This window comes from Eptatretus burgeri, chromosome 18 (assembly GCF_056783735.1).
Source record: "Eptatretus burgeri isolate ZD-2024b chromosome 18, Ebu_testis_v1, whole genome shotgun sequence".
Taxonomy (NCBI): domain Eukaryota; kingdom Metazoa; phylum Chordata; class Myxini; order Myxiniformes; family Myxinidae; genus Eptatretus; species Eptatretus burgeri.
In genome coordinates, this window is record NC_140978.1 from 46242284 (window position 1) to 46268482 (window position 26199).

The 26199-nt window shown below is 39.5% G+C and overlaps 1 protein-coding gene across 2 annotated transcripts in view; it reads left to right on the forward strand.

Annotated features, from left to right (window-relative positions):
- Window positions 1-26199, forward strand: part of CCNA2 (cyclin A2) — a 61807-nt gene that overhangs the window by 3658 nt on the left and 31950 nt on the right. For both annotated transcript variants that reach the window (XM_085864148.1, XM_085864149.1), the window contains exons 3-7: window positions 1233-1521; window positions 1647-1774; window positions 4767-4990; window positions 5141-5345; window positions 6056-6169. In XM_085864148.1, coding sequence (XP_085720274.1) covers window positions 1233-1521; window positions 1647-1774; window positions 4767-4990; window positions 5141-5345; window positions 6056-6169 — 960 coding nt within the window. The remainder of the gene's footprint in view (window positions 1-1232; window positions 1522-1646; window positions 1775-4766; window positions 4991-5140; window positions 5346-6055; window positions 6170-26199) is intronic.

Consider the following 26199-nt stretch of genomic DNA (forward strand, 5'->3'; position numbering starts at 1 on the left):
TTTTCACCTTTATAATTGTGTTTTGGAGAAGTTTGATGTGTACAGGTAAAGTTTTCACCTTTATAATTGTGTTTTGGAGAAGTTTTATGTGTACAGGTAAAGTTTTCACTTTTATAATGGTGTTTTGGAGAAGTTTGATGTGTACAGGTAAAGTTTTCACCTTTATAATTGTTTTGGAGTAGTTTGATGTGTACAGGTGAAGTTTTCACCTTTATAATTGTGTTTTGGAGAAGTTTTATGTGTACAGGTAAAGTTTTCACTTTTATAATGGTGTTTTGGAGTAGTTTTATGTGTACAGGTAAAGTTTTCATCTTTATAATTGTGTTTTGGAGTAGTTTGATGTGTGCAGGTGAAGTTTTCACTTTTATAATGGTGTTTTGGAGAAGTTTTATGTGTACAGGTAAAGTTTTCACTTTTATAATGGTGTTTTGGAGTAGTTTTATGTGTACAGGTAAAGTTTTCATCTTTATAATTGTGTTTTGGAGTAGTTTGATGTGTGCAGGTGAAGTTTTCACTTTTATAATGGTGTTTTGGAGAAGTTTTATGTGTACAGGTAAAGTTTTCATCTGTATAATGGTGTTTTGGAGTAGTTTGATGTGTGCAGGTGAAGTTTTCACCTTTATAATTGTGTTTTGGAGAAGTTTTATGTGTACAGGTAAAGTTTTTATCTGTATAATTGTGTTTTGGAGAAGCTTGATGTGTACAGGTAAAGTTTTCACCTTTATAATTGTTTTGGAGTAGTTTGATGTGTACAGGTGAAGTTTTCACCTTTATAATTGTGTTTTGGAGAAGTTTTATGTGTACAGGTGAAGTTTTTATCTGTATAATGGTGTTTTGGAGTAGTTTGATGTGTACAGGTGAAGTTTTCACCTTTATAATTGTTTTGGAGTAGTTTGATGTGTACAGGTAAAATTTTCATCTGTATCATGGTGTTTTGGAGTCGTTTGATGTGTGCAGGTGAAGTTTTCATCTTTATAACAGCGTTTTGGGGAAGATCCCTTTGATTTGACCAATGATGATCTCCCTGTTTCAGGGTCTTTGTAGTTGCTGGTCGAATGTATTATTTTGGGGCTCACAATGGCAGATGTGCATCCCGTTAACATCATGACACCATTGCTTGATGAAAATGATTTGAACAAGTGAAATGAATTTAAGATTATAATTCTTTCTTTGTTTCTTTCTTTCTTTCTCTCCTTGATGCCTGATGATCGCGGGTGTGTCACTTGGGGCAGCACCCACAGGTTTGTCATGCCCAAAGGGTCGCACCCCCGACCTCTGTCGTCAGGCCCGGTGAACAGCTGGGATTTGCAATCCACGTCGACGAGCAAGACGGAGTGTCTTCCTCTGGCGTGGTCGCCGCTCCAGCCCACGTCTTGGCGCAGTGTTCTAAATTCCCCACCAGAGGATGTGCCACCGCTCTGGGGTCGAGACCCACGGTCCCGGACGATGCATCGACCGCTGCCGTGAGGCAAGAGTGTCTTCCCACGTCGGCTGATGAGAGCATGGTAGATATTAGCATCGGTAGGTGACGGGCGGTGGTGTTGACGTTTCCGGTTTCCTTCGTTGAACATTTGACGATAGAAGTGATGAATTGATTGTCGAGGAGGGAAGATTGTCTGCTTCACTAATTTCCTGCTAATTGGTAGAATCTCCCATGATCTTGGATGGAACGCTAGAAACTGCGTGCGAAGGTCCGGATACCCCGTGCCCCATCGACTGCGTCGGTATATCCGAGTATGCGGCGGATATTTACAACTATCAGCGAGAAGCGGAGGTACGTGCTTGTCGTTTCTTTGATTGCATCACGTGACCGCTGTTCATCATCGAAAGACTTCGCTCACGGGGGTATTTTGGGTAATCCAGTCATTTACGGGTCCCATTTCTGATGTCCGACGTGGTGTTGCCTTGAGGATTGTTGAGGGTTAAAAAGGAAGTTTAAATTCTGATTATGACACATGCTTTGTATGTTTGTTGTTTACGTTCGTGTTGGATTAATTTCCTCGTTCTATTTTCTTTATTTATTTATTGCTAAATGCTCAAGATGAACTTTTCATGCACAAATAACCGAGTTTCCTTTTCTGATTCCCTGGGTGCCTTGTTTTTTTTTTTTTGGAAGTAAAGACCATTGTTTGTTTATTTATTTATTTATTTCCATCCCCACTTGTGTTTCATGGACTTGCCCGTTGTAGATGACCTATTATGTACTTATTGTGAGTTTTTTTTTTTTTGTGACTGATGGCCTTTGCATTGATGAGGGATGGTTGTAATATATCTACTCGAACACGAAGACCGATGTTGGTTTAAACCATAAGGTGGCAGTGTGTACCTATTTTGAATGCTTTATGAATCTTCCTGTAATCTCTCAATGTCATTGTTACAAAAAGTGAATACTTTAATCTCAAGTTTAACATCTTCCCCAAAATGTGTGATTGTGTGTTTTAAGGTAAAAGTGTTTTTCATTTCTTTCCACCGTTGAATCGAGCATTGTTGAGAAGACCTTGTCTATCGGTAATTTGTGCTGTCCAGGTGGGATACATGTATAACCGCCATTTTGGAATGTTGTACCGGTTATTGGTCACATCCGTAGCTGGGTGGTATTCCACACCTGGTATATCCTGTTGCTTTGTAACGGGCTGACTGCCAGTAAGACATTGTGCTCCAGGCATTTAGGGACATTGAGGGATGATATTTGGACCACTGTGCAATCTGTTCATCGATGAAAATGAATCCACTTGTAAACACTGAAGATCCTTCCTATGGATGTGTGTTGCCTTGTCTTTCAAAACGGAATAAGGCAAGTCGTCTTCAATTTTAACCTCCCGGGTGGATTTTCCATTTAAGCCACACCAAAATGCTTTCTCGATTTAGACGTCGATGCGCGTCACACTGTTTATTATATGAAAGCACAAGATGGCAAAAACGGAGAATCCCGGAACAAAAAAGTAGACGGACATGAAAACTGGTGGAGGAATAAATAAATAAAGTACACTTGTGATCCGATTATGTTGTAAGGAAAATGCACTTGATGCAGGAAATGTAATCGAATCAAAAAATAAATAATTGCATGACTTGTGACGCCCCCCCCTCCTCCCCTTACCTTCCCACCCATTTTAATAAAACACTTGTATTACAAGGTATGTGGTGTTCAGTATTCATGAAATTCATAACAACATGCTGTACCAACTAATTGAAAATCTTCCCAGTAATGGATTTTCAGGTGAAATAAAATTATTTATTTACTTTCAGGGGGAGCATGCCAGTAATTTTGCTCATTACTTTCCTTATTTTTTTATTTTTTTTTCAAAACTTCAGCAGTTTCACTCGTTTATATACTGTACTTGAAAAATCTTTGTTTTTTTTAAATTTTATTATTATTGTAATTATTATTTATATTTACAAGCAATAAAATAGTGATTTGTTATTAAAGGTGATGTCCACAAAACATCCATTTATATTTCACCTAACTCCGAGATTCATGAAAGATTTAAAACTTCTCGACAAAGGATTCGATGTCGATGCACGTTATTGAAGTGATTCTCTGAATATTGTATCCTGGAATCTTTACATGAGTTGCGTGTCAGGAAGACGCATGAATATGAGGGTTTGGTTCGACTTGAGGATTGTTGAGAAAACTCCAAAAATCTTTGTATTCTCAAGTCTAACCGGAACCTCGTGCCTTCGTTCCACCGAACTTGACCTGAAACCCTCGAGGCATGTCAGCATCGTTCGAGGCTTTGTCCCTCATGTCAAAGATGTTTTAAAGTGAATGTTCATTTCATGTCAACCTGCTTGTTCTGGATTTTCAAGCTATATTATAGCTTCGTCTACCTTTTTCGACTTCTCTGGCCAAACCGCCGTGCCCATCCGGCTGAAAATTCACAGCAACGTTCTTCTTCTGACCGGTAACAGGGGTTGCGAAACTCGTTCTGGTCACATGACTTTAAGTTGGTCAAAATGGCCGACAGTAAATTTCTTCAAACATCATCTTCTCCAGACCCACCAGTGAGAATGCTACCAAATTTAGGCTACAACACTCGGGACAGGATCCTGATGGTGAATTGCAGAGGCCATGCCAATCACGACTGGAAGTGGGTCAAAATGGCTGAGTTAGTCAATTTTGGGGAAAATCATGCAAATTCCTTCAAAAATCTTCTCCAGGTTCACCAGTCAGAATGCTACCAAATTTGGGTTGCAACATTTGGCCAGGGCCCAGATAAGCGACAGGTCCAGTGGTCCTGTTTTTAAATCTTTGGATTGAAATTTTAATTGAAGTGTTCCAGCTTGGTCCTTCATATGAATTGTAATGTGGAAGGCAGGATGATGGGGACATCACCCTTTGTCATTAATTGAGATGCGCATCTGCTTTTGTTCTGCAAAAAAAAAAATATATATTGCACATCTGAACTTGAATGTTGTTCCAAACCACAAATGCTTGCCTTGTATATTTGCTATTTGCCCTGGGTATCGGTGCACCTGCCATACAATATATTATGATTGTGGTGGATGACTATAGTGTCAATTGAAAGGGGCGTGGGGATTTAAAATAAATAAAGTTGGTGTGGTAGGGGAGAAAAGGATGTAACATGGTGTGGGGTGTAAATTTAACTTCATCGTGTGCTGTAATTTAAGTTTCATACAATTGCACGTTTGCTATGATTATGTGGATTTGCTTGTAGAAGTGAAAGCAGGTTTGCGTTTGACTTTTGCCTTTGTCCGTGTGTACCTTGTCGCTGCCCCCAACCTTCCCCCCCCCATCCCCCCTCCAGAAACGCTGCCGATGTAGGTCTGACTACATGCGCAAGCAGCCTGACATCACGTGTATGATGCGTGCTATTTTGGTGGACTGGCTCGTGGAGGTAGCTGAAGAGTACAAGCTGCAGAATGAAACCCTCTACCTGTCGGTGGGCTACATTGATCGCTTTCTTTCCACCATGTCAGTACTACGTGGGAAACTACAGCTTGTGGGCACTGCAGCCATGTACCTTGCTTCGTAAGTATCTATATCTCAACCTCATGCTGTGAAATGTTTGGGACGATCATCTGCAAAGTGGGCATGCATAAGTTGGACAAATTATTATTATTGTTTTTGGATTGTATTTATTGTCTTTGCTAAGGTGTATGTGTGTGTGTGTACCTGCAGAAAGTTTGAGGAAATCTATCCTCCAGAGGTATCTGAGTTTGTGTATATCACAGATGATACATACACCAGACACCAAGTGCTGAGCATGGAACATCTTATTCTCAAGGTCCTATCATTTGATGTCTCGGCGCCGACGGCACACAGCTTTCTTCTCCAGTACCTGCACCGAATAGGTGCTGGGGCTCGTCTACGCAGCGTTTCCTTGGTGATCGGCGCACCTGACGCTTTTAGGGGGCTGGGGAGTGGGGTCGTAGCTGCCTTGGAACCCGAGGCTTACATTTCTTTACTAGTAACTCGATGACCCCACGTAGATGTCTTTCATATTATGTACTTATGATGCAAGGTTTTTATTATTTATTAAAATCCAAACTCTGCTATTGGAAGAGCAAGGGGACAGAGGGTCAAATCGCAGCATACTGACTGGTGGTCACAGTTGGAGATGAGCTTTTTAAGGTGTTTTACGGATTTGCAAGAGGGTTGGGTTCGATTACATTAGGTAGCGTTAATGGGGGTAGACAAAGTTGTGGGAAGGGACATAACTTTGTGGTGCACTGCTTTGCTTTTGAAGTCTTGGAGGAGAGAGAGTGTGATTCAACAGTTTATGGAAGGCAGTTCCACAAAAGCGGGTGATAAGCCTGGTTTTTGGGAGTTTAACCACGAAAGGGTTACTGGAGGAGCTTCAGAGGGTCAGATGGCTGAGAGAGGGTGTTGTAATGTGGTAAAGAGCACAGAACATGTTTGTGTTATTCCCAATTTCCCAACCTCACATCTTCCACAACAATGCAACGTAACCATGTGTTCTGAATGTGAAACTATTACACCACAATCAACATATGGACTCTGTTGCAAGCAACTCTTTGGAGTGCAAATGTTTTGCATCTGGCAATTGCCAACCTCTTCTCCCTTCCTTGGCAGTACCTGTCTGAGCTGACCTTGGTAGATGCTGACCCCTTCCTGAGGTACCTCCCATCCATGATTGCGGCGGCAGCATACGCACTCGCAAGTCTAAACCTCAACAGGGATTTGTGGGTGAGTACTTCAAAAGATGTGCCAGATTTCCTTGACTTTGTCAGACTAATCACAATTTTCAGATGAATGAGTAAAGGTGTGGACTTGAAAATAAATATTTATATTGTTTGGCAGCCATGTTGGATTCAAGAACAATATTAAATATTGTTTTCTCTGGAACCACTTATCCTATCAATGCGAAACTTTACGACTATCATTTAAGTCTCGTGTTGTATCAAAGGCGGACGTCTGGATACCCCGTCATCCCTGCCAGCAGTTATAAAGGGGCAGTTCTAGTTATTAGAGTACCCAGTCTAATGGACTGCGTAACCTATTGTTTTTTCTTCTGTTTATTTCTTATTTTTCTTCCGCCGGCAATTTGCAGGCTGTTTCGTTTTAAAAATCATTTTCTCAGCAACAGTAAGTCCGATCAACACGAAATTTTCACCATAGTATGTATCTTTTTTGATAGCATACTCAATTGATAATTGTGATCTCATAGGTCACGTGGTACGGGCGCTATCTTGAAAAAAACCGATAAACTTTGGACCTCTGTATCTCTGAAACCATGAATTGGAAATTTTTTTTCACTTCATACATTTTAATGAACTCCCCATCGGGAACATGGGTGATTTTTCGTGACGTCATCGGTGAAGCGGTATGCCGGTGAAAATTCGTCAAGTACAACGCTGCATAGGAAAAATCAAATTTCTTGAGCATCATCTACACAATAATTCACCGTAGAAAAACAATATTATGACGTCATAAGTAACTTGGTTCGGCAGCCATCTTGTTTTGGAAAAAAAAAAATTTTAATCTCCAGAACGGCTGGAGAGATTGAGGCGAAACTTTACACCCACATTCCCCATGACATCCTTTTACAAGTTGTTAATTTCTTATTTATAGGTCACATGGTTTGGTGGCCATATTTAATTTACCCTAAAACCTTTAAACATCTTTTCCAGAACGGCTGGTCAGATCAAGGGGAAACTTCACATACGTATTGCTCACGAGTAGTGAATATAAGTTTGTTAATTTCTAATTAATGATCGGTCACATGGTTTGGCAGCCATGTTGGATTGAAGGATAAATATTAATTAATGTTTTCTCTGGGACCGCTGCTTCTATATATGCCAAACTTCACATTTGTAATCTAGCCGACATGTGAAACGTAGGTTTAAAATTTCAACCTGATCGGCCACACGGTTTGGCAGCCAGAATTGTTTAATTATTTGAATCTGAGAACTTTTAGATTTGTTTTTTTCCAGAAGGCTCACTTGGCTGCACCTGCATGCGTTTGAGGGTACAGGAATAGCAATTCAATTGATACCGACAATGTCCCCAGGAAAAATGGCTAACTGCATACGTAATAACTAGATTGAACAAATTGTGCTGTCCGGTTCGTCACTCGTATGTCCCACACTGTCTTGAAGCAGGCCTGTATTTGTATCGCTATTCAATAATGTTTTCTCTGGAACCACTTATCCTATCGAAGTGAAACTTTGCAACTATCGTATACCACCATGTCTGCATATATGGTAAAAATTATGATATCACAAGTCACATGGTTTGGCCTCCATCTCGGATAGAAAAACGCACCCTGTACGATCAACACAAAACTTAACAAGCATGATCCACTACCCCATTAGAGAGAATTTAAATCTTTGTTGTACTCGTTCACATGGTACAGCAGCCATATTGGATTGAAAATAACTTTAAAAGTCTTCTTCTCTGAAACGGCTGAACAGATCGAGGCGAAACTCTACATGTATGACAGCCTCTCCATGACGAACAAAAAGTCCCCCCCCCCCCCCGCTTTTGATGTATGATGCATCGTTTGACAGCCATATTGGATTGAAGGAAAAATATTAATTAATATTTACTCTGGAGCTGCTGCATCAATAAATGTGAATCTTCAAAGTTATGATGGAGCACTCATGTGGAATAAAGGATTTAAATTTCAACTTGATCGGCCACATGGTTTGGCAGCCATGTTAGATTGAAGGAAAAATATTAAGTAATATTTACTCTGGAACCGCTGCATCAATATATGCGAAACTTCACAATTATAATCTAACCGACATGGGAAACACAGGTTTAAAATTTCAACCCGATCGGCCACATGGTTTGGCAGCCAGAATTGTAAAATTATTTGAATGAGAGGTTTTTTTTTTTTTTTTTTTTTTTTTTTTTTTTCTCCATTCAGAAGGCTCACTTGGCTGCACCTGGATACGTTTGAGGGTGCAGGAATAGCAGTTCAATTGATACCGACAATGTCCCCAGGAAAAAGGGCTGACTCCATACATAATAATTAGATTGAACACTTTGTGCTGCCTGGTTATAAACTCGTCGGTCCCACGCTGTATCGAAGCAGGGCTGTATTTGTATCACTCTTGAATAATGTTTTCACTGGAACCACTTTATCCTATTGAAGCGAAACTTTGCGACTGTCATCTCCAGAAAGTCTCACGTTGTATCAAAGGTGGACGTCTGGGTACCCGGTCATCACTGCCAGCAGTGATAAAGTGGCAGTTCTCGTTATTATTAGGGTATCCAGTCAAATGGACTGGATAACCTATTGTTTTTCTTCTGTTTATTATTAGGGTACCCTGTCAGTACAGGGTACCCTATTGTTTTTCTTCTGTTTATTATTAGGGTACCCTGTGAGTACAGGGTACCCTATTGTTTTTCTTCTGTTTATTATTACGCATTATTATTATTATTATTCTTCCGCCGTAAATTTGCACCCTTTTTCGCTTTAAATGCCATTTTCTCAGAAATGGTAAGTCCGATCGACAGGAGATTTTCACCATAGTATGTATCTTTTTGATAGCACAATCACGTTATAATTATGACGTCATTGGTCACGTGATACGGTCGCCATCTTGAAAAAACAGATCAACTTTGGACATCTGTATCTCGGAAACCTTCTAATGGAAAAAAATTTCGTTTGATACATTTTAACAAGCTCCCTATGGGGAACACGTGTGATTTTTCCTGACGTCATAGGTGAAGAGGTATACCAGTGAAAATTCGTCAAGTAGAACGCTGTATAGGAAAAATCTGAAAAATTTCTTGAGCATCATCTACACAAAAATTCACCAACGAAAAAAATATTCTTGACGTCATCGATGACGTATTTCGGCCGCCATCTTGTTTTTTAGTGTTTTTTTTTTTAAAAATCTTCTTCTCCAGAACGGCTGTGCAGATTGAGGCGAAACTTTACAGGCACATTCCCCCTGAGGTCCTCTTTCAAGTTTGTTAATTTGTTGTTGATACGTCACATGGTTTGGCGGCCATCTTGAAAAAACCCTAAAACCTTCAAACATCTTCTTCTCCAGAAGCGCTGGTCCAATGAAGGCGAGATTTCAGAACTGTATTCGTGATATGTATGCGATGCAAGTTTGTTAATTTCGAAGTGATAGGTCACATGGTTTGGCCGCCATGTTGGATTTAAGAAAAATATTAAATAATGTTTTCTCTGGTATTTCATAAGCCATCGAAGCGAAAATTTGCAAGTGCCTTCCTCGCTCAACTCAGCATACAGGGTAAAAAAATTTTTACCTCAGAAGTCACATGGTTTGGCGGCCATCTTGGATAGAAAAATAGACCTTATCCGATTTTAACGAAACTTCACACACTTGTTCGGGTCGACGATGGAAAGCAGAATTTAAATTTATGATATCATAGGTCACAAGGTTCGGCAGCCATCTTGGATTGAAAATGAATAAATTTTAAAAATCTTCTTCTCCAGAAGGGCAAGACAGATCAAGACGAAACTTAACACATATATTCCCCATGAGGTCCTTTCTCAAGTTTGTTAATTTGTTCTTGATCGGTCACATGGTTTGGCGGCCATCTTGAAAAAACCCGAAAACCTTCAAACATCTTCTTCTCCAGAAGCGCTGGCCCAATGAAGGGGAGATTTCAGAACTGTATTCGGGACAGGAAGGCGATATAAGTTTGTTAATTTCGAATTGATAAGTCACATGGTTTGGCCGCCATCTTGGATTTAAGAAAAATATTAAATAATGTTTTCTCGGGAACCGCTTAACCAAATGAATCGAAAATTTGTAATTATCATCGAGAGGGCAGTATGCACGCATGGTAAAATTATGACGTCTCACGTCACATGGTTTGGTGGCCATCTTGGATAGAAAAACGCACCTTTACCGATTAACACGAAACTTCACAAACGTGTTCCAATACCCAGTTGGAAGCAGAATATAAATTTCTGATGTCATAGGTCACATGGTTCGTCAGCCATCTTGGATTGAAAAACAATATCTTCAAACGTCTTTTTCTCTGAAACAGCTGAACAGATCCAGGCGAAACTCCACCACTATGACCGCCTCTCCATGACGAATAAAAAGTTCTCACCCCCTTTTGAGGTACGATGCAACGTTTGGCAGCCATATTGGATTGAAGGAAAAATATTAATTAATGTTTACTCTGGAACTACTGCATCAATAAATGTGAAACATCAAGTTTATGGTGGAACGCTCATGCGGAATGAGGGTTTGAAATTTCAACGGGATCGGGCCCAGGGTTTGGCAGCCATGTTGGTTTTAAGAAAAATATTAAATAATGTTTTCTCTGGAACTGCTTAACCTGGAGAAGCGAAAATTTGCACTTATCATCCACCATTGTGCTTGCACATGTGGTGAAAATTATGACATCACAAGTCACATGGTTTGGCCGCCATCTTGGATTTAAGGATAAATATTAATTCATGTTTAGACTGGAACCGCTGCTTCTATATATACGAAACTTCAGATTTGTAATTTAGCCGACATGCGAAACAAAAGTTTAAAATTTCAACCTGATCGGTCACGCGGTTTGGCAGCCAGAATTATTTAATTATTTGAATCTGTTCGCCAGTAATAAGGAAATTGAACGCTTTGTTCTGCCCGGTTCGTAACTCGTCTGTTCCGCGCCGTCTCGAAGCAGGCCTGTGTTTATATCACCATTAAATAATGTTTTCTCTGGCACCGCTTATCCGATAAATGCGAAACTTTGCGGCTATGATTTAAGTCTCATGTTGTATCAATTGTGTCAAAGGCGGACGGACTGGGTACCCGGTCATCACTGCCAGCAGTTATAAAGTGGCAGTTCCAGTTAGGGTATCCAGTCAAATGGACTGGATAACCTATTGTTTTTCTTCTGTTTATTATTATTATTATTCTTCCGCCGTAAATTTGCAAAATTTCCAAATTTTTTCGCTTTAAATGCCATTTTCTCAGAAATGGTAAGACCAATCGACACAAAATTTTCACCAAATATGTATCTTTTTTGATAGCATACATAATTGATAATTATGACGTCATAGGTCACGTGATACGGGCGCCATCTTGAAAAAACAGATCAACTTTGGACCTCTGTATCTCGGAAACCTTCTAGTGTAAAAAAATTTCGCTTGATACATTTGAACAAGCTCCCTCTCGGGTATACGTGTGATTTTTCGTGACGTCATCAGTGAAGAGGTATCCCAGTAAAAATTCGTCAAGTAGAACGCCACATGGCAAAAATTTGAAATTTCTTGAGCATCATCTACACAAAAATTCATCGTAGAAAAAAAATATTTTGACGTCATCAGTGACGTAATTCGGCCGCCATCTTGTTTTTTTGTGTTTTTTTAAAAAATCTTCTTCTCCAGAACGGCTGTGCAGATTGAGGCGAAACTTTACAGGCACATTCCCCCTGAGGTCCTCTTTCAAGTTTGTTAATTTGTTGTTGATACGTCACATGGTTTGGCGGCCATCTTGAAAAAACCTTAAAACCTTCAAACATCTTCTTCTCCAGAAGCGCTGGTCCAATGAAGGCGAGATTTCAGAACTATATTCGTGACATGTATGCGATGCAAGTTTGTTAATTTCAAAGTGATAGGTCACATGGTTTGGCCGCCATGTTGGATTTAAGAAAAATATTAAATAATGTTTTCTCTGGCATTTCATAAGCCATCAAAGCGAAAATTTGCAAGTGCCTTCCTCCCTCAAGTCTGCATACATGGTAAAAAAAATTTTACCTCAGAAGTCACATGGTTTGGCGGCCATCTTGGATAGAAAAATAGACTTTATCCGATTTACACGAAACTTCACACACTTGTTCGGGTCGACGATGGAAAGCAGATTTTAAATTTATGATATCATAGGTCACAAGGTTCGGCAGCCATCTTGGATTGAAAATGAATAAATTTTTAAAATCTTCTTCTCCAGAAGGGCAAGACAGATGAAGACGAAACTTCACACATATATTCCCCATGAGGTCCTTTCTCAAGTTTGTTAATTTGTTCTTGATCGGTCACATGGTTCGGCGGCCATCTTGAAAAAACCCTAAAACCTTCAAACATCTTCTTCTCCAGAAGCGCTGGTCGGATGAAGGGGAGATTTCAGAACTATATTCGGGACACGTAGGCGATATAAGTTTGTTAATTTCGAATTGATACGTTAGACGGTTTGGCCGCCATCTTGGATTTAAGAAAAATATTAAATAATGTTTTCTCTGGAACCGCTGAACCAAACGAATCAAATTTGTAATTATCATCGACCATCGTGTATGCACGCATGGTAAAAATTATGACATCACACGTCACATGGTTTGGCGGCCATCTTGGATAGAAAAACGCACCTTTACCGATTAACACGAAACTTTACAAACGTGTTCCAATACCCAGTTGGAAGCAGAATATAAATTTCTGATGTCATAGGTCACATGGTTCGTCAGCCATCTTGGATTGAAAATGAATAAATTTTAAAAATCTTCTTCTCCAGAAAGGCAAGACAGATTAAGCCGAAACTTCACACATATATTCCCCATGAGGTCCTTTCTCAAGTTTGTTAATTTGTTCTTGATTGGTCACATTGTTTGGCGGCCATCTTGAATTTACCTTAAAACATTCAAACATCTTCTTCTCCAGAACACCTGATCTGATCAAGGGGAAACTTCACACCCCTATTGCACATGAGTAGGGAATACAAGTTTGTTAATTTCTAATTGATAGGTCACATGGTTTGGCAGCCATGTTGAATTTAAGAAAAATATTAAATAATGTTTTCTCTGGAACTGCTTAACCTATCGAAGCGAAAATATGCGTCTGTCATCCTCCATGACATCTGCATACATGGTAAAAAATTATGAGGTCACAAGTCACATGGTTTGGCCGCCATCTTAGATTGAAGGATAAATATTAATTCATGTTTACTCTGGAACCACTACTTCTATATATGCGAAACTTCATATTTATAATTTAGGCTACATGGGAAACAAAAGTTTAAAATTTCAACCTGATCGGCCGTGTGGTTTGGCAGCCAGAATTATTTAATTATTTGAATCTGGTCGCCAGTAATAAGGAAATTGAACGCTTTGTGCTGCCCGGTTCGTAACTCGTCTGTTCCGCGCCGTCTCGAAGCAGGCCTGTGTTTGTATCACCATTAAATAATATTTTCTCTGGCACCGCTTATCCGATAAATGCGAAACTTTGCGACTACGATTTAAGTCTCACGTTGTGTCAGTTGTGTCAAAGGCGGACGGACTGGGTACCCGGTCATCACTGCCAGCAGTTATAAAGTGGCAGTTCTAGTTAGGGTATCCAGTCAAATGGACTGGATAACCTATTGTCTTTTCTTTTTATTATTATTATTATTATTATTATTATTATTTTTCTTTTTCCGCCGGCATTTTGCACCCTTTTTCGCTTTAAAAATCATTTTCTCTGGGATACTAAGACCGATCGACACAAAATTTTCACCACAGTATGTATCTTTTTTGATAGCATAATCACGTTGTAATTATGACGTCATTGGTCACGTGATGCGGGCGCCATCTTGAAAAAAACGATAAACTTTGGACCTCTGTATCTCAGAAACCGTGCAATGGAAAATTTTTTCGCTTGATACATTTTACTAAGCTCCGTAAGGGGAACACGTGTGATTTTTCGTGACGTCATAGGTGAAGCGATATACCGGTGAAAATTCGTCAAGTAGAACGCCATATGGGAAAAATCTGAAAAATTCTGAGCATCATCTACGCCAAAAATCACTGACGAAAATGTTTTTGTTGACGTCATCGATGACGTAATTCGGCCGCCATCTTGTTTTTTAGTGTTTTTTTAAAAAAATCTTCTTCTCCAGAACGGCTGTGCAGATTGAGGCGAAACTTTACACGCACATCCCCTCTGAGGTCCTCTTTCAAGTTTGTTAATTTGTTGTTGATACATCACATGGTTTGGCGGCCATCTTGAAAAAACCTTAAAACCTTCAAACATCTTCTTCTCCAGAAGCGCTGGTCCAATGAAGGCGAGATTTCAGAACTATATTCGTGACATGTATGCGATGCAAGTTTGTTAATTTCAAAGTGATAGGTCACATGGTTTGGCCACCATGTTGGATTTAAGAAAAATATTAAATAATGTTTTCTCTGGTATTTCATAAGCCATCAAAGCGAAAATTTGCAAGTGCCTTCCTCCCTCAAGTCTGCATACATGGTAAAAAATTTTTACCTCAGAAGTCACATGGTTTGGCGGCCATCTTGGATAGAAAAATAGACTTTATCCGATTTACACGAAACTTCACACACTTGTTCGGGTCGACGATGGAAAGCAGAATTTAAATTTATGATATCATAGGTCACAAGGTTCGGTAGCCATCTTGGATTGAAAATGAATAAATTTTAAAAATCTTCTTCTCCAGAATGGCAAGACAGATGAAGACGAAACTTCACACATATATTCCCCATGAGGTCCTTTCTCAAGTTTGTTAATTTGTTCTTGATCGGTCACATGGTTCGGCGGCGATCTTGAAAAAACCCTAAAACCTTCAAACATCTTCTTCTCCAGAAGCGCTGGTCGGTTGAAGGGGAGATTTCAGAATTATATTCGGGACACGTAGGCGATATAAGTTTGTTAATTTCGAATTGATACGTTAGACGGTTTGGCCGCCATCTTGGATTTAAGTAAAATATTAAATAATGTTTTCTCTGGAACCGCTGAACCAAACAAATCGAAAATTTGTAATTATCATCTACCATCATGTATGCACGCATGGTAAAAATTATGACGTCACACGTCACATGGTTTGGCGGCCATCTTGGATAGAAAAACGCACCTTTACCGATTAACACGAAACTTTACAAACGTATTCCAATACCCAGTTGGAAGCAGAATATAAATTTCTGATGTCATAGGTCACATGGTTCGTCAGCCATCTTGGATTGAAAATGAATAAATTTTAAAAATCTTCTTCTCCAGAAAGGCAAGACAGATTAAGCCGAAACTTCACACATATATTCCCCATGAGGTCCGTTCTCAAGTTTGTTAATTTTTTCTTGATTGGTCACATGGTTTGGCGGCCATCTTGAATTTACCTTAAAACCTTCAAACATCTTCTTCTCCAGAACACCTGATCTGATCAAGGGGAAACTTCACACCCCTATTGCACATGAGTAGGGAATACAAGTTTGTTAATTTCTAATTGATAGGTCACATGGTTTGGCAGCCATGTTGAATTTAAGAAAAATATTAAATAATGTTTTCTCTGGAACTGCTTAACCTATCGAAGCGAAAATTTGCGTCTGTCATCCTCCATGATATCTGCATACATGGTTAAAATTATGAGGTCACAAGTCACATGGTTTGGCTGCCATCATAGATTGAAGGATAAATATTAATTCATGTTTACTCTGGAACCACTACTTCTATATATGCGAAACTTCATATTTATAATTTAGGCTACATGGGAAACAAAAGTTTAAAATTTCAACCTGATCGGCCGTGTGGTTTGGCAGCCAGAATTATTTAATTATTTGAATCTGGTCGCCAGTAATAAGGAAATTGAACGCTTTGTGCTGCCCGGTTCGTAACTCGTCTGTTCCGCTCCGTCTCGAAGCAGGCCTGTGTTTGTATCACCATTAAATAATGTTTTCTCTGGCACCGCTTATCCGATAAATGCGAAACTTTGCGACTATGATTTAAGTCTCACGTTGTGTCAGTTGTGTCAAAGGCGGACGGACTGGGTACCCGGTCATCACTGCCAGCAGTTATAAAGTGGCAGTTCTAGTTAGGGTACCCTGTGAGTACAGGGTACCCTATTGTTTTTCTTCTGTTTATTATTACGCATTATTATTATTATTCTTCCGCCGGCATTTTGCACCCTTTTTCGCTTTAAAAATCATTTTCTCTGGAACACTAAGTCCGATCGACAGGAAATTTTCACCATAGTATGTATCTTTTTTGATAGCACAATCACGTTATAATTATGACGTCATTGGTCACGTGGTACGGTCGCCATCTTGAAAAAAGCGATAAACTTTGGACATCTGTATCTCGGAAACCGTGCAATGGAAAAAATTTTCGTTTGATACATTTTACTAAGCTCCCTATGGGGAACACGTGTGATTTTTCGTGACGTCATAGGTGAAGCGATATACCGGTGAAAATTCGTCAAGTAGAACGCCATATGGGAAAAATCTGAAAAATTCTGAGCATCATCTACGCCAAAAATCACTGACGAAAAAAATTTTTTGACGTCATCGATGACGTAATTCGGCCGCCATCTTGTTTTTTAGTGTTTTTTTTTTTTAAATCTTCTTCTCCAGAACGGCTATGCAGATTAAGGCGAAACTTTACACGCACATTCCCCCTGAGGTCCTCTTTCAAGTTTGTTAATTTGTTGTTGATACGTCACATGGTTTGGCGGCCATCTTGAAAAAACCCTAAAACCTTCAAACATCTTCTTCTCCAGAAGCGCTGGTCCAATGAAGGCGAGATTTCAGAACTATATTCGTGACATGTATGCGATGCAAGTTTGTTAATTTCAAAGTGATAGGTCACATGGTTTGGCCGCCATGTTGGATTTAAGAAAAATATTAAATAAAGTTTTCTCTGGTATTTCATAAGCCATCGAAGCGAAAATTTGCAAGTGCCTTCCTCGCTCAAGTCTGCATACATGGTAAAAATTTTTACCTCAGAAGTCACATGGTTTGGCGGCCATCTTGGAGAGAAAAATAGACTTTATCCGATTTACACAAAACTTCACACACTTGTTCGGGTCGACGATGGAAAGCAGAATTTAAATTCATGATATCCTCGGTCACAAGGTTCGGCAGCCATCTTGGATTGAAAATGAATAAATTTTAAAAATCTTCTTCTCCAGAAGGGCAAGACAGATGAAGACGAAACTTCACAGATATATTCCCCATGAGGTCCTTTCTCAAGTTTGTTAATTTGTTTTTGATCGGTCACATGGTTTGGCGGCCATCTTGAAAAAACCCGAAAACCTTCAAACATCTTCTTCTCCAGAAGCGTTGGCCCAATGAAGGGGAGATTTCAGAACTATATTCGGGACAGGAAGGCGATATAAGTTTGTTAATTTCGAATTGATAAGTCACATGGTTTGGCCGCCATCTTGGATTTCAGAAAAATATTAAATAATGTTTTCTCTGGAACCGCTTAACCAAACGAATCGAAAATTTGTAATTATCATCTAGCAGGCAGTATGCACGCTTGGTAAAAATTATGATGTCACACGTCACATGGTTTGGCGGCCATCTTGGATTGAAAAACGCACCTTTACCGATTAACACGAAACTTCACGTACGTGTTCCAATACCCAGTTGGAAGCAGAATATACATTTCTGATGTCATAGGTCACATGGTTCGTCAGCCATCTTGGATTGAAAAACAATATCTTCAAACGTCTTTTTCTCTGAAACGGCTGAACAGATCCAGGCGAAACTCCACCACTATGACCGCCTCTCCATGACGAATAAAAAGTTCTCATCCCCTTTTGAGGTACGACGCAACGTTTGGCAGCCATATTGGATTGAAGGAAAAATATTAATTAATGTTTACTCTTGAACTACTGCATCAATAAATGTGAAACATCAAGTTTATGGTGGAACGCTCATGCGGAATGAGGATTTGAAATTTCAACGGGATCGGGCCCAGGGTTTGGCAGCCATGTTGGTTTTAAGAAAAATATTAAATAATGTTTTCTCTGGAACTGCTTAACCTGGAGAAGCGAAAATTTGCAGTTATCATCCACCATCGTGTTTGCACACGTGCTGCAAATTATGACGTCACAAGTCACATGGTTTGGCTGCCATCTTGGATTGAAGGATAAATATTAATTAATGTTTACTCTGGAACCGCTGCCTCTATATATGTGAAACTTCAGATTTATAATTCAGGTGACATGCGAAATAAAAGTTTAAAATTTCAACCTGATCGGTCACGCGGTTTGGGAGCCAGAATTATTTAATTATTTGAATCTGGAAGCCAGTAATAACGAAATTGAATGCTTTGTGCTGCCCGGTTCGTAACTCGTCTGTTCAGCGCCCTCTCGAAGCAGGCCTGTGTTTGTATCACTATTAAATAATGTTTTCTCTGGCACCGCTTATCCTTTCAATGCGGAACTTTGCGACTGTCATCTGCAGAAAGTCCCATGTTGTATCAAAGGCGGACGGACTGGGTACCCGGTCATCACTGCCAGCAGTTATAAAGTGGCAGTTCTAGTTAGGGTACCCTGTGAGTACAGGGTACCCTATTGTTTTTCTTCTGTTTATTATTACGCATTATTAGGGTACCCTGTGAGTACAGGGTACCCTATTGTTTTCCTTCTGTTTATTATTATTATTATTACGCATTATTATTATTATTATTATTTTTCCGCCGGCATTTTGCACCCTTTTTCGCTTTAAAAATCATTTTCTCTGGAACACTAAGTCCGATCGACAGAAAATTTTCACCATAGTATGTATCTTTTTTTGATAGCACAATCACGTTATAATTATGACGTCATTGGTCACGTGGTACGGTCGCCATCTTGAAAAAAGCGATAAACTTTGGACATCTGTATCTCGGAAACCGTGCAATGGAAAATTTTTTCGTTTGATACATTTTACTAAGCTCCCTATGGGGAACACGTGTGATTTTTCGTGACGTCATAGGTGAAGCGATATACCGGTGAAAATTCGTCAAGTAGAACGCCATATAGGAAAAATCTGAAAAATTCTGAGCGTCATCTACACCAAAATTCATCGTCAAAAATGTTTTTTTGACGTCATCGATGACGTAATTCGGCCGCCATCTTGTTTTTTAGTGTTTTTTTAAAAAAATCTTCTTCTCCAGAACGGCTGTGCAGATTGCGGCGAAACTTAACACGCACATTCTCCCCTGAGGTCCTCTTTCAAGTTTGTTAATTTGTTGTTGATACGTCACATGGTTTGGCGGCCATCTTGAAAAAAACCCTAAAACCTTCAAACATCTTCTTCTCCAGAAGCGCTGGTCCAATGAAGGCGAGATTTCAGAACTATATTCGTGAAATGCATGCGATACAAGTTTGTTAATTTCGAAGTGATAGGTCACGTGGTTTGGCCGCCATGTTGGATTTAAGAAAAATATTAAATAATGTTTTCTCTGGAATTTCAGAAGCCATCGAAGCGAAAATTTGCAAGTGCCTTCCTCCCTCAGGTCTGCATACATGGTAAAAAAATTTTACCTCAGAAGTCACATGGTTTGGCGGCCATCTTGGATAGAAAAATAGACCTTATCCGATTTACACGAAACTTCACACAGTTGTTCGGGTCGACGAGGGAAAGCAGAATTTAAATTTATGATATCATAGGTCACAAGGTTCGGCAGCCATCTTGGATTGAAAATGAATAAATTTTAAAAATCTTCTTCTCCAGAAGGGCAAGACAGATGAAGACGAAACTTCACACATATATTCCCCATGAGGTCCTTTCTCAAGTTTGTTAATTTGTTCTTGATCGGTCACATGGTTTGGCGGCCATCTTGAAAAAACCCGAAAACCTTCAAACATCTTCTTCTCCAGAAGCGCTGGTCGGATGAAGGGGAGATTTCAGAACTATATTCGGGACACGTAGGCGATATAAGTTTGTTAATTTCGAATTGATACGTTAGACGGTTTGGCCGCCATCTTGGATTTAAGAAAAATATTAAATAATGTTTTCTCTGGAACCGCTGAACCAAACGAATCGAAAATTTGTAATTATCATCTACCATCGTGTATGCATGCATAGTAAAAATTATGACATCACACGTCACATGGTTTGGCGGCCATCTTGGATAGAAAAACGCACCTTCACCGATTAACACGAAACTTCACAAACGTGTTCCAATACCCAGTTGGAAGCAGAATATAAATTTCTGAAGTCATAGGTCACATGGTTCGTCAGCCATCTTGGATTGAAAAACAATATCTTCAAATGTCTTTTTCTCTGAAACGGCTGAACAGATCCAGGCGAAACTCGACCACTATGACCGCCTCTCCATGGCGAATAAAAAGTTCTCACCCCCTTTTGAGGTACGACGCAACGTTTGGCAGCCATATTGGATTGAAGGAAAAATATTAATTAATGTTTACTCTTGAACTACTTCATCAATAAATGTGAAACATCAAGTTTATGGTGGAACGCTCATGCGGAATGAGGGTTTGAAATTTCAACGGGATCGGGCCCAGGGTTTGGCAGCCATGTTGGTTTTAAGAAAAATATTAAATAATGTTTTCTCTGGAACTGCTTAACCTGGAGAAGCGAAAATTTGCAGTTATCATCCACCATCGTGTTTGCACACGTGGTGCAAATTATGACATCACAAGTCACTTGGTTTGGCCGCCATCTTGGATTGAAGGATAAATATTAATTAATGTTTACTCTGGAACCGCTGCCTCTATATATGCGAAACTTCACATTTATAATTCAGGTGACATGCGAAACAAAAGTTTAAAATTTCAACCTGATCGGTCATGCGGTTTGGGAGCCAGAATTATTTAATTATTTGAATCTGGAAGCCAGTAATAACGAAATTGAATGCTTTGTGCTGCCCGGTTCGTAACTCGTCTGTTCCGCGCCCTCTCGAAGCAGGCCTGTGTTTGTCTCACTATTAAATAATGTTTTCTCTGGCACCGCTTATCCTTTCAATGCGAAACTTTGCGACTGTCATCTGCAGAAAGTCCCATGTTGTATCAAAGGCGGATGGACTGGGTACCCGGTCATCACTGCCAGCAGTTATAAAGTGGCAGTTCTAGTTAGGGTACCCTGTGAGTACAGGGTACCCTATTGTTTTTCTTCTGTTTATTATTATTATTATTATTTTTCTTTTTCCGCCGGCATTTTGCACCCTTTTTCGCTTTAAAAACCATTTTCTCTGGGATACTAAGTCCGATCGACACAAAATTTTCACCACAGTATGTATCTTTTTTGATAGCACAATCACGTTATAATTATGACGTCATTGGTCACGTGGTACGGTCGCCATCTTGAAAAAGCGATAAACTTTGGACATCTGTATCTCGGAAACCGTGCAATGGAAAATTTTTTCGCTTGATACATTTTACTAAGCTCCCTATGGGGAACACGTGTGATTTTTCGTGACGTCATAGGTGAAGCGATATTCCAGTGAAAATTCGTCAAGTAGAACGCCATATAGGAAAAATCTGAAAAATTCTGAGCATCATCTACGCCTAAAATTGCTGCGGAAAATGTTTTTCTTGACGTCATCGATGACGTAATTCGGCCGCCATCTTGTTTTTTAGTGTTTTTTAAAAAAAATCTTCTTCTCCAGAAGGGCTGGACAGATTAAGGCGAAACTTTACAGGTACATTCCCCTGATGTCCTCTTTCAAGTTTGTTAATTTGTTGTTGATACGTCACATGGTTTGGCGGCCATCTTGAAAAAACCCTAAAACCTTCAAACATCTTCTTCTCCAGAAGCGCTGGTCCCATGAAGGCGAGATTTCACAACTATATTCGGGACATGTATGCGATGCAAGTTTGTTAATTTCAAAGTGATAGGTCACATGGTTTGGCCGCCATGTTGGATTTAAGAAAAATATTAAATAATGTTTTCTCTGGCATTTCATAAGCCATCGAAGCGAAAATTTGCAATTGCCTTCCTCCCTCAAGTCTGCATACATGGTAAAAATTTTTTACCTCAGAAGTCACATGGTTTGGCGGCCATCTTGGATAGAAAAATAGACCTTATCCGATTTTCACGAAACTTCACACACTTGTTCGGGTCGACGATGGAAAGCAGAATTTAAATTTATGATATCATAGGTCACAAGGTTCGGCAGCCATCTTGGATTGAAAATGAATAAATTTTAAAAATCTTCTTCTCCAGAAGGGCAAGACAGATTAAGACGAAACTTCACAGATATATTCCCCATGAGATCCTTTCTCAAGTTTGTTAATTTCTTCTTGATCGGTCACATGGTTTGGCGGCCATCTTGAAAAAACCCTAAAACCTTCAAACATCTTCTTCTCCAGAAGCGCTGGTCCACTGAAGGGGAGATTTCAGAACTATATTCGGGAGAGTAAGGCGATATAAGTTTGTTAATTTCGAATTGATAAGTCACATGGTTTGGCCGCCATCTTGGATTTAAGAAAAATATTAAATAATGTTTTCTCTGGAACCGCTTAACCAAACGAATCGAAAATTTGTAATTATCATCGAGAGGGCATTATGCACGCATGATAAAAATTATGACGTCACACGTCACATGGTTTGGCGGCCATCTTGGATAGAAAAACGCACCTTAACCGATTAACACGAAACTTCACAACCGTGTTCCAATACCCAGTTGGAAGCAGAATATAAATTTCTGATGTCATAGGTCACATGGTTCGTCAGCCATCTTGGATTGAAAAACAATATCTTCAAACGTCTTTTTCTCTGAAACGGCTGAACAGATCCAGGCGAAACTCGACCACTATGACCGCCTCTCCTTGACGAATAAAAGTTCCAACCCCTTTTGAGGTACGACGCAACGTTTGGCAGCCATATTGGATTGAAGGAAAAATATTAATTAATGTTTACTCTGGTACTACTGCATCAATAAATGTGAAGCATCACCTTTATGGTGCAACAGTCATGCGGAATGAGGGTTTGAAATTTCAACGGGATCGGGCGCAGGGTTTGGCAGCCATGTTGGTTTTAAGAAAAATATTAAATAATGTTTTCTCTGGAACTGCTTAACCTAGCGAAGCGAAAATTTGCACTTATCGTCTACAATTGTGTTTGCACATGTGGTGAAAATTATGACATCAGAAGTCACATGGTTTGGCCGCCATCTTGGATTGAAGGATAAATATTAATTAATGTTTACTCTGGAACCGCTTCCTCTGTATATGCGAAACTTCACATTTATAATTCAGGTGACATGCGAAACAAAAGTTTAAAATTTCAACCTGATCGGTCACGCGGTTTGGGAGCCAGAATTATTTAATTATTTGAATCTAGAAGCCAGTAATAACGAAATTGAACGCTTTGTGCTGCCCGGTTCAGAACTCGTCTGTTCCGCGCCCTCTCGAAGCAGGCCTCTGTTTGTATCACTATTAAATAATGTTTTTCTCTGGCACCGCTTATCCTTTCAATGCGAAACTTTGCGACTGTCATCTGCAGAAAGTCCCATGTTGTATCAAAGGCCGACACGTCTGGGTACCCGGTCATCACTGCCAGCAGTTATAAAGTGGCAGTTCTAGTTATTATTATTATTCTTCCGCCGTAAATTTGCAAAATTTCCAAATTTTTTCGCTTTAAATGCCATTTTCTCAGAAATGGTAAGACCAATCGACACAAAATTTTCACCAAATATGTATCTTTTTTGATAGCATACATAATTGATAATTATGACGTCATAGGTCACGTGATACGGGCGCCATCTTGAAAAAACAGATCAACTTTGGACCTCTGTATCTCGGAAACCTTGTAGTGTAAAAAAATTTCGCTTGATACATTTGAACAAGCTCCCTCTCGGGTATACGTGTGATTTTTCGTGACGTCATCAGTGAAGAGGTATCCCAGTAAAAATTGGCCAAGTAGAACGCCACATGGCAAAAATTTGAAATTTCTTGAGCATCATCTACACAAAAATTCATCGTAGAAAAAAATATTTTGACGTCATCAGTGACGTAATTCGGCCGCCATCTTGTTTTTTTTGTGTTTTTTTAAAAAATCTTCTTCTCCAGAACGGCTGTGCAGATTGAGGCGAAACTTTACAGGCACATTCCCCCTGAGGTCCCTCTTTCAAGTTTGTTAATTTGTTGTTGATACGTCACATGGTTTGGCGGCCATCTTGAAAAAACCTTAAAACCTTCAAACATCTTCTTCTCCAGAAGCGCTGGTCCAATGAAGGCGAGATTTCAGAACTATATTCGTGACATGTATGCGATGCAAGTTTGTTAATTTCAAAGTGATAGGTCACATGGTTTGGCCGCCATGTTGGATTTAAGAAAAATATTAAATAATGTTTTCTCTGGCATTTCATAAGCCATCAAAGCGAAAATTTGCAAGTGCCTTCCTCCCTCAAGTCTGCATACATGGTAAAAAATTTTTACCTCAGAAGTCACATGGTTTGGCGGCCATCTTGGATAGAAAAATAGACTTTATCCGATTTACACGAAACTTCACACACTTGTTCGGGTCGACGATGGAAAGCAGATTTTAAATTTATGATATCATAGGTCACAAGGTTCGGCAGCCATCTTGGATTGAAAATGAATAAATTTTAAAAATCTTCTTCTCCAGAAGGGCAAGACAGATGAAGACGAAACTTCACACATATATTCCCCATGAGGTCCTTTCTCAAGTTTGTTAATTTGTTCTTGATCGGTCACATGGTTCGGCGGCCATCTTGAAAAAACCCTAAAACCTTCAAACATCTTCTTCTCCAGAAGCGCTGGTCGGATGAAGGAGAGATTTCAGAACTATATTCGGGACACGTAGGCGATATAAGTTTGTTAATTTCGAATTGATACGTTAGACGGTTTGGCCGCCATCTTGGATTTAAGAAAAATATTAAATAATGTTTTCTCTGGAACCGCTGAACCAAACGAATCAAATTTGTAATTATCATCGACCATCGTGTATGCACGCATGGTAAAAATTATGACATCACACGTCACATGGTTTGGCGGCCATCTTGGATAGAAAAACGCACCTTTACCGATTAACACGAAACTTTACAAACGTGTTCCAATACCCAGTTGGAAGCAGAATATAAATTTCTGATGTCATAGGTCACATGGTTCGTCAGCCATCTTGGATTGAAAATGAATAAATTTTAAAAAATCTTCTTCTCCAGAAAGGCAAGACAGATTAAGCCGAAACTTCACACATATATTCCCCATGAGGTCCTTTCTCAAGTTTGTTAATTTGTTCTTGATTGGTCACATTGTTTGGCGGCCATCTTGAATTTACCTTAAAACATTCAAACATCTTCTTCTCCAGAACACCTGATCTGATCAAGGGAAACTTCACACCCCTATTGCACATGAGTAGGGAATACAAGTTTGTTAATTTCTAATTGATAGGTCACATGGTTTGGCAGCCATGTTGAATTTAAGAAAAATATTAAATAATGTTTTCTCTGGAACTGCTTAACCTATCGAAGCGAAAATATGCGTCTGTCATCCTCCATGACATCTGCATACATGGTAAAAAATTATGAGGTCACAAGTCACATGGTTTGGCCGCCATCTTAGATTGAAGGATAAATATTAATTCATGTTTACTCTGGAACCACTACTTCTATATATGCGAAACTTCATATTTATAATTTAGGCTACATGGGAAACAAAAGTTTAAAATTTCAACCTGATCGGCCGTGTGGTTTGGCAGCCAGAATTATTTAATTATTTGAATCTGGTCGCCAGTAATAAGGAAATTGAACGCTTTGTGCTGCCCGGTTCGTAACTCGTCTGTTCCGCGCCGTCTCGAAGCAGGCCTGTGTTTGTATCACCATTAAATAATATTTTCTCTGGCACCGCTTATCCGATAAATGCGAAACTTTGCGACTACGATTTAAGTCTCACGTTGTGTCAGTTGTGTCAAAGGCGGACGGACTGGGTACCCGGTCATCACTGCCAGCAGTTATAAAGTGGCAGTTCTAGTTAGGGTACCCTGTCAGTACAGGGTACCCTATTGTTTTTCTTCTGTTTATTATTATTTTTCTTTTTCCGCCGGCATTTTGCACCCTTTTTCGCTTTAAAAATCATTTTCTCTGGGATACTAAGTCCGATCGACACAAAATTTTC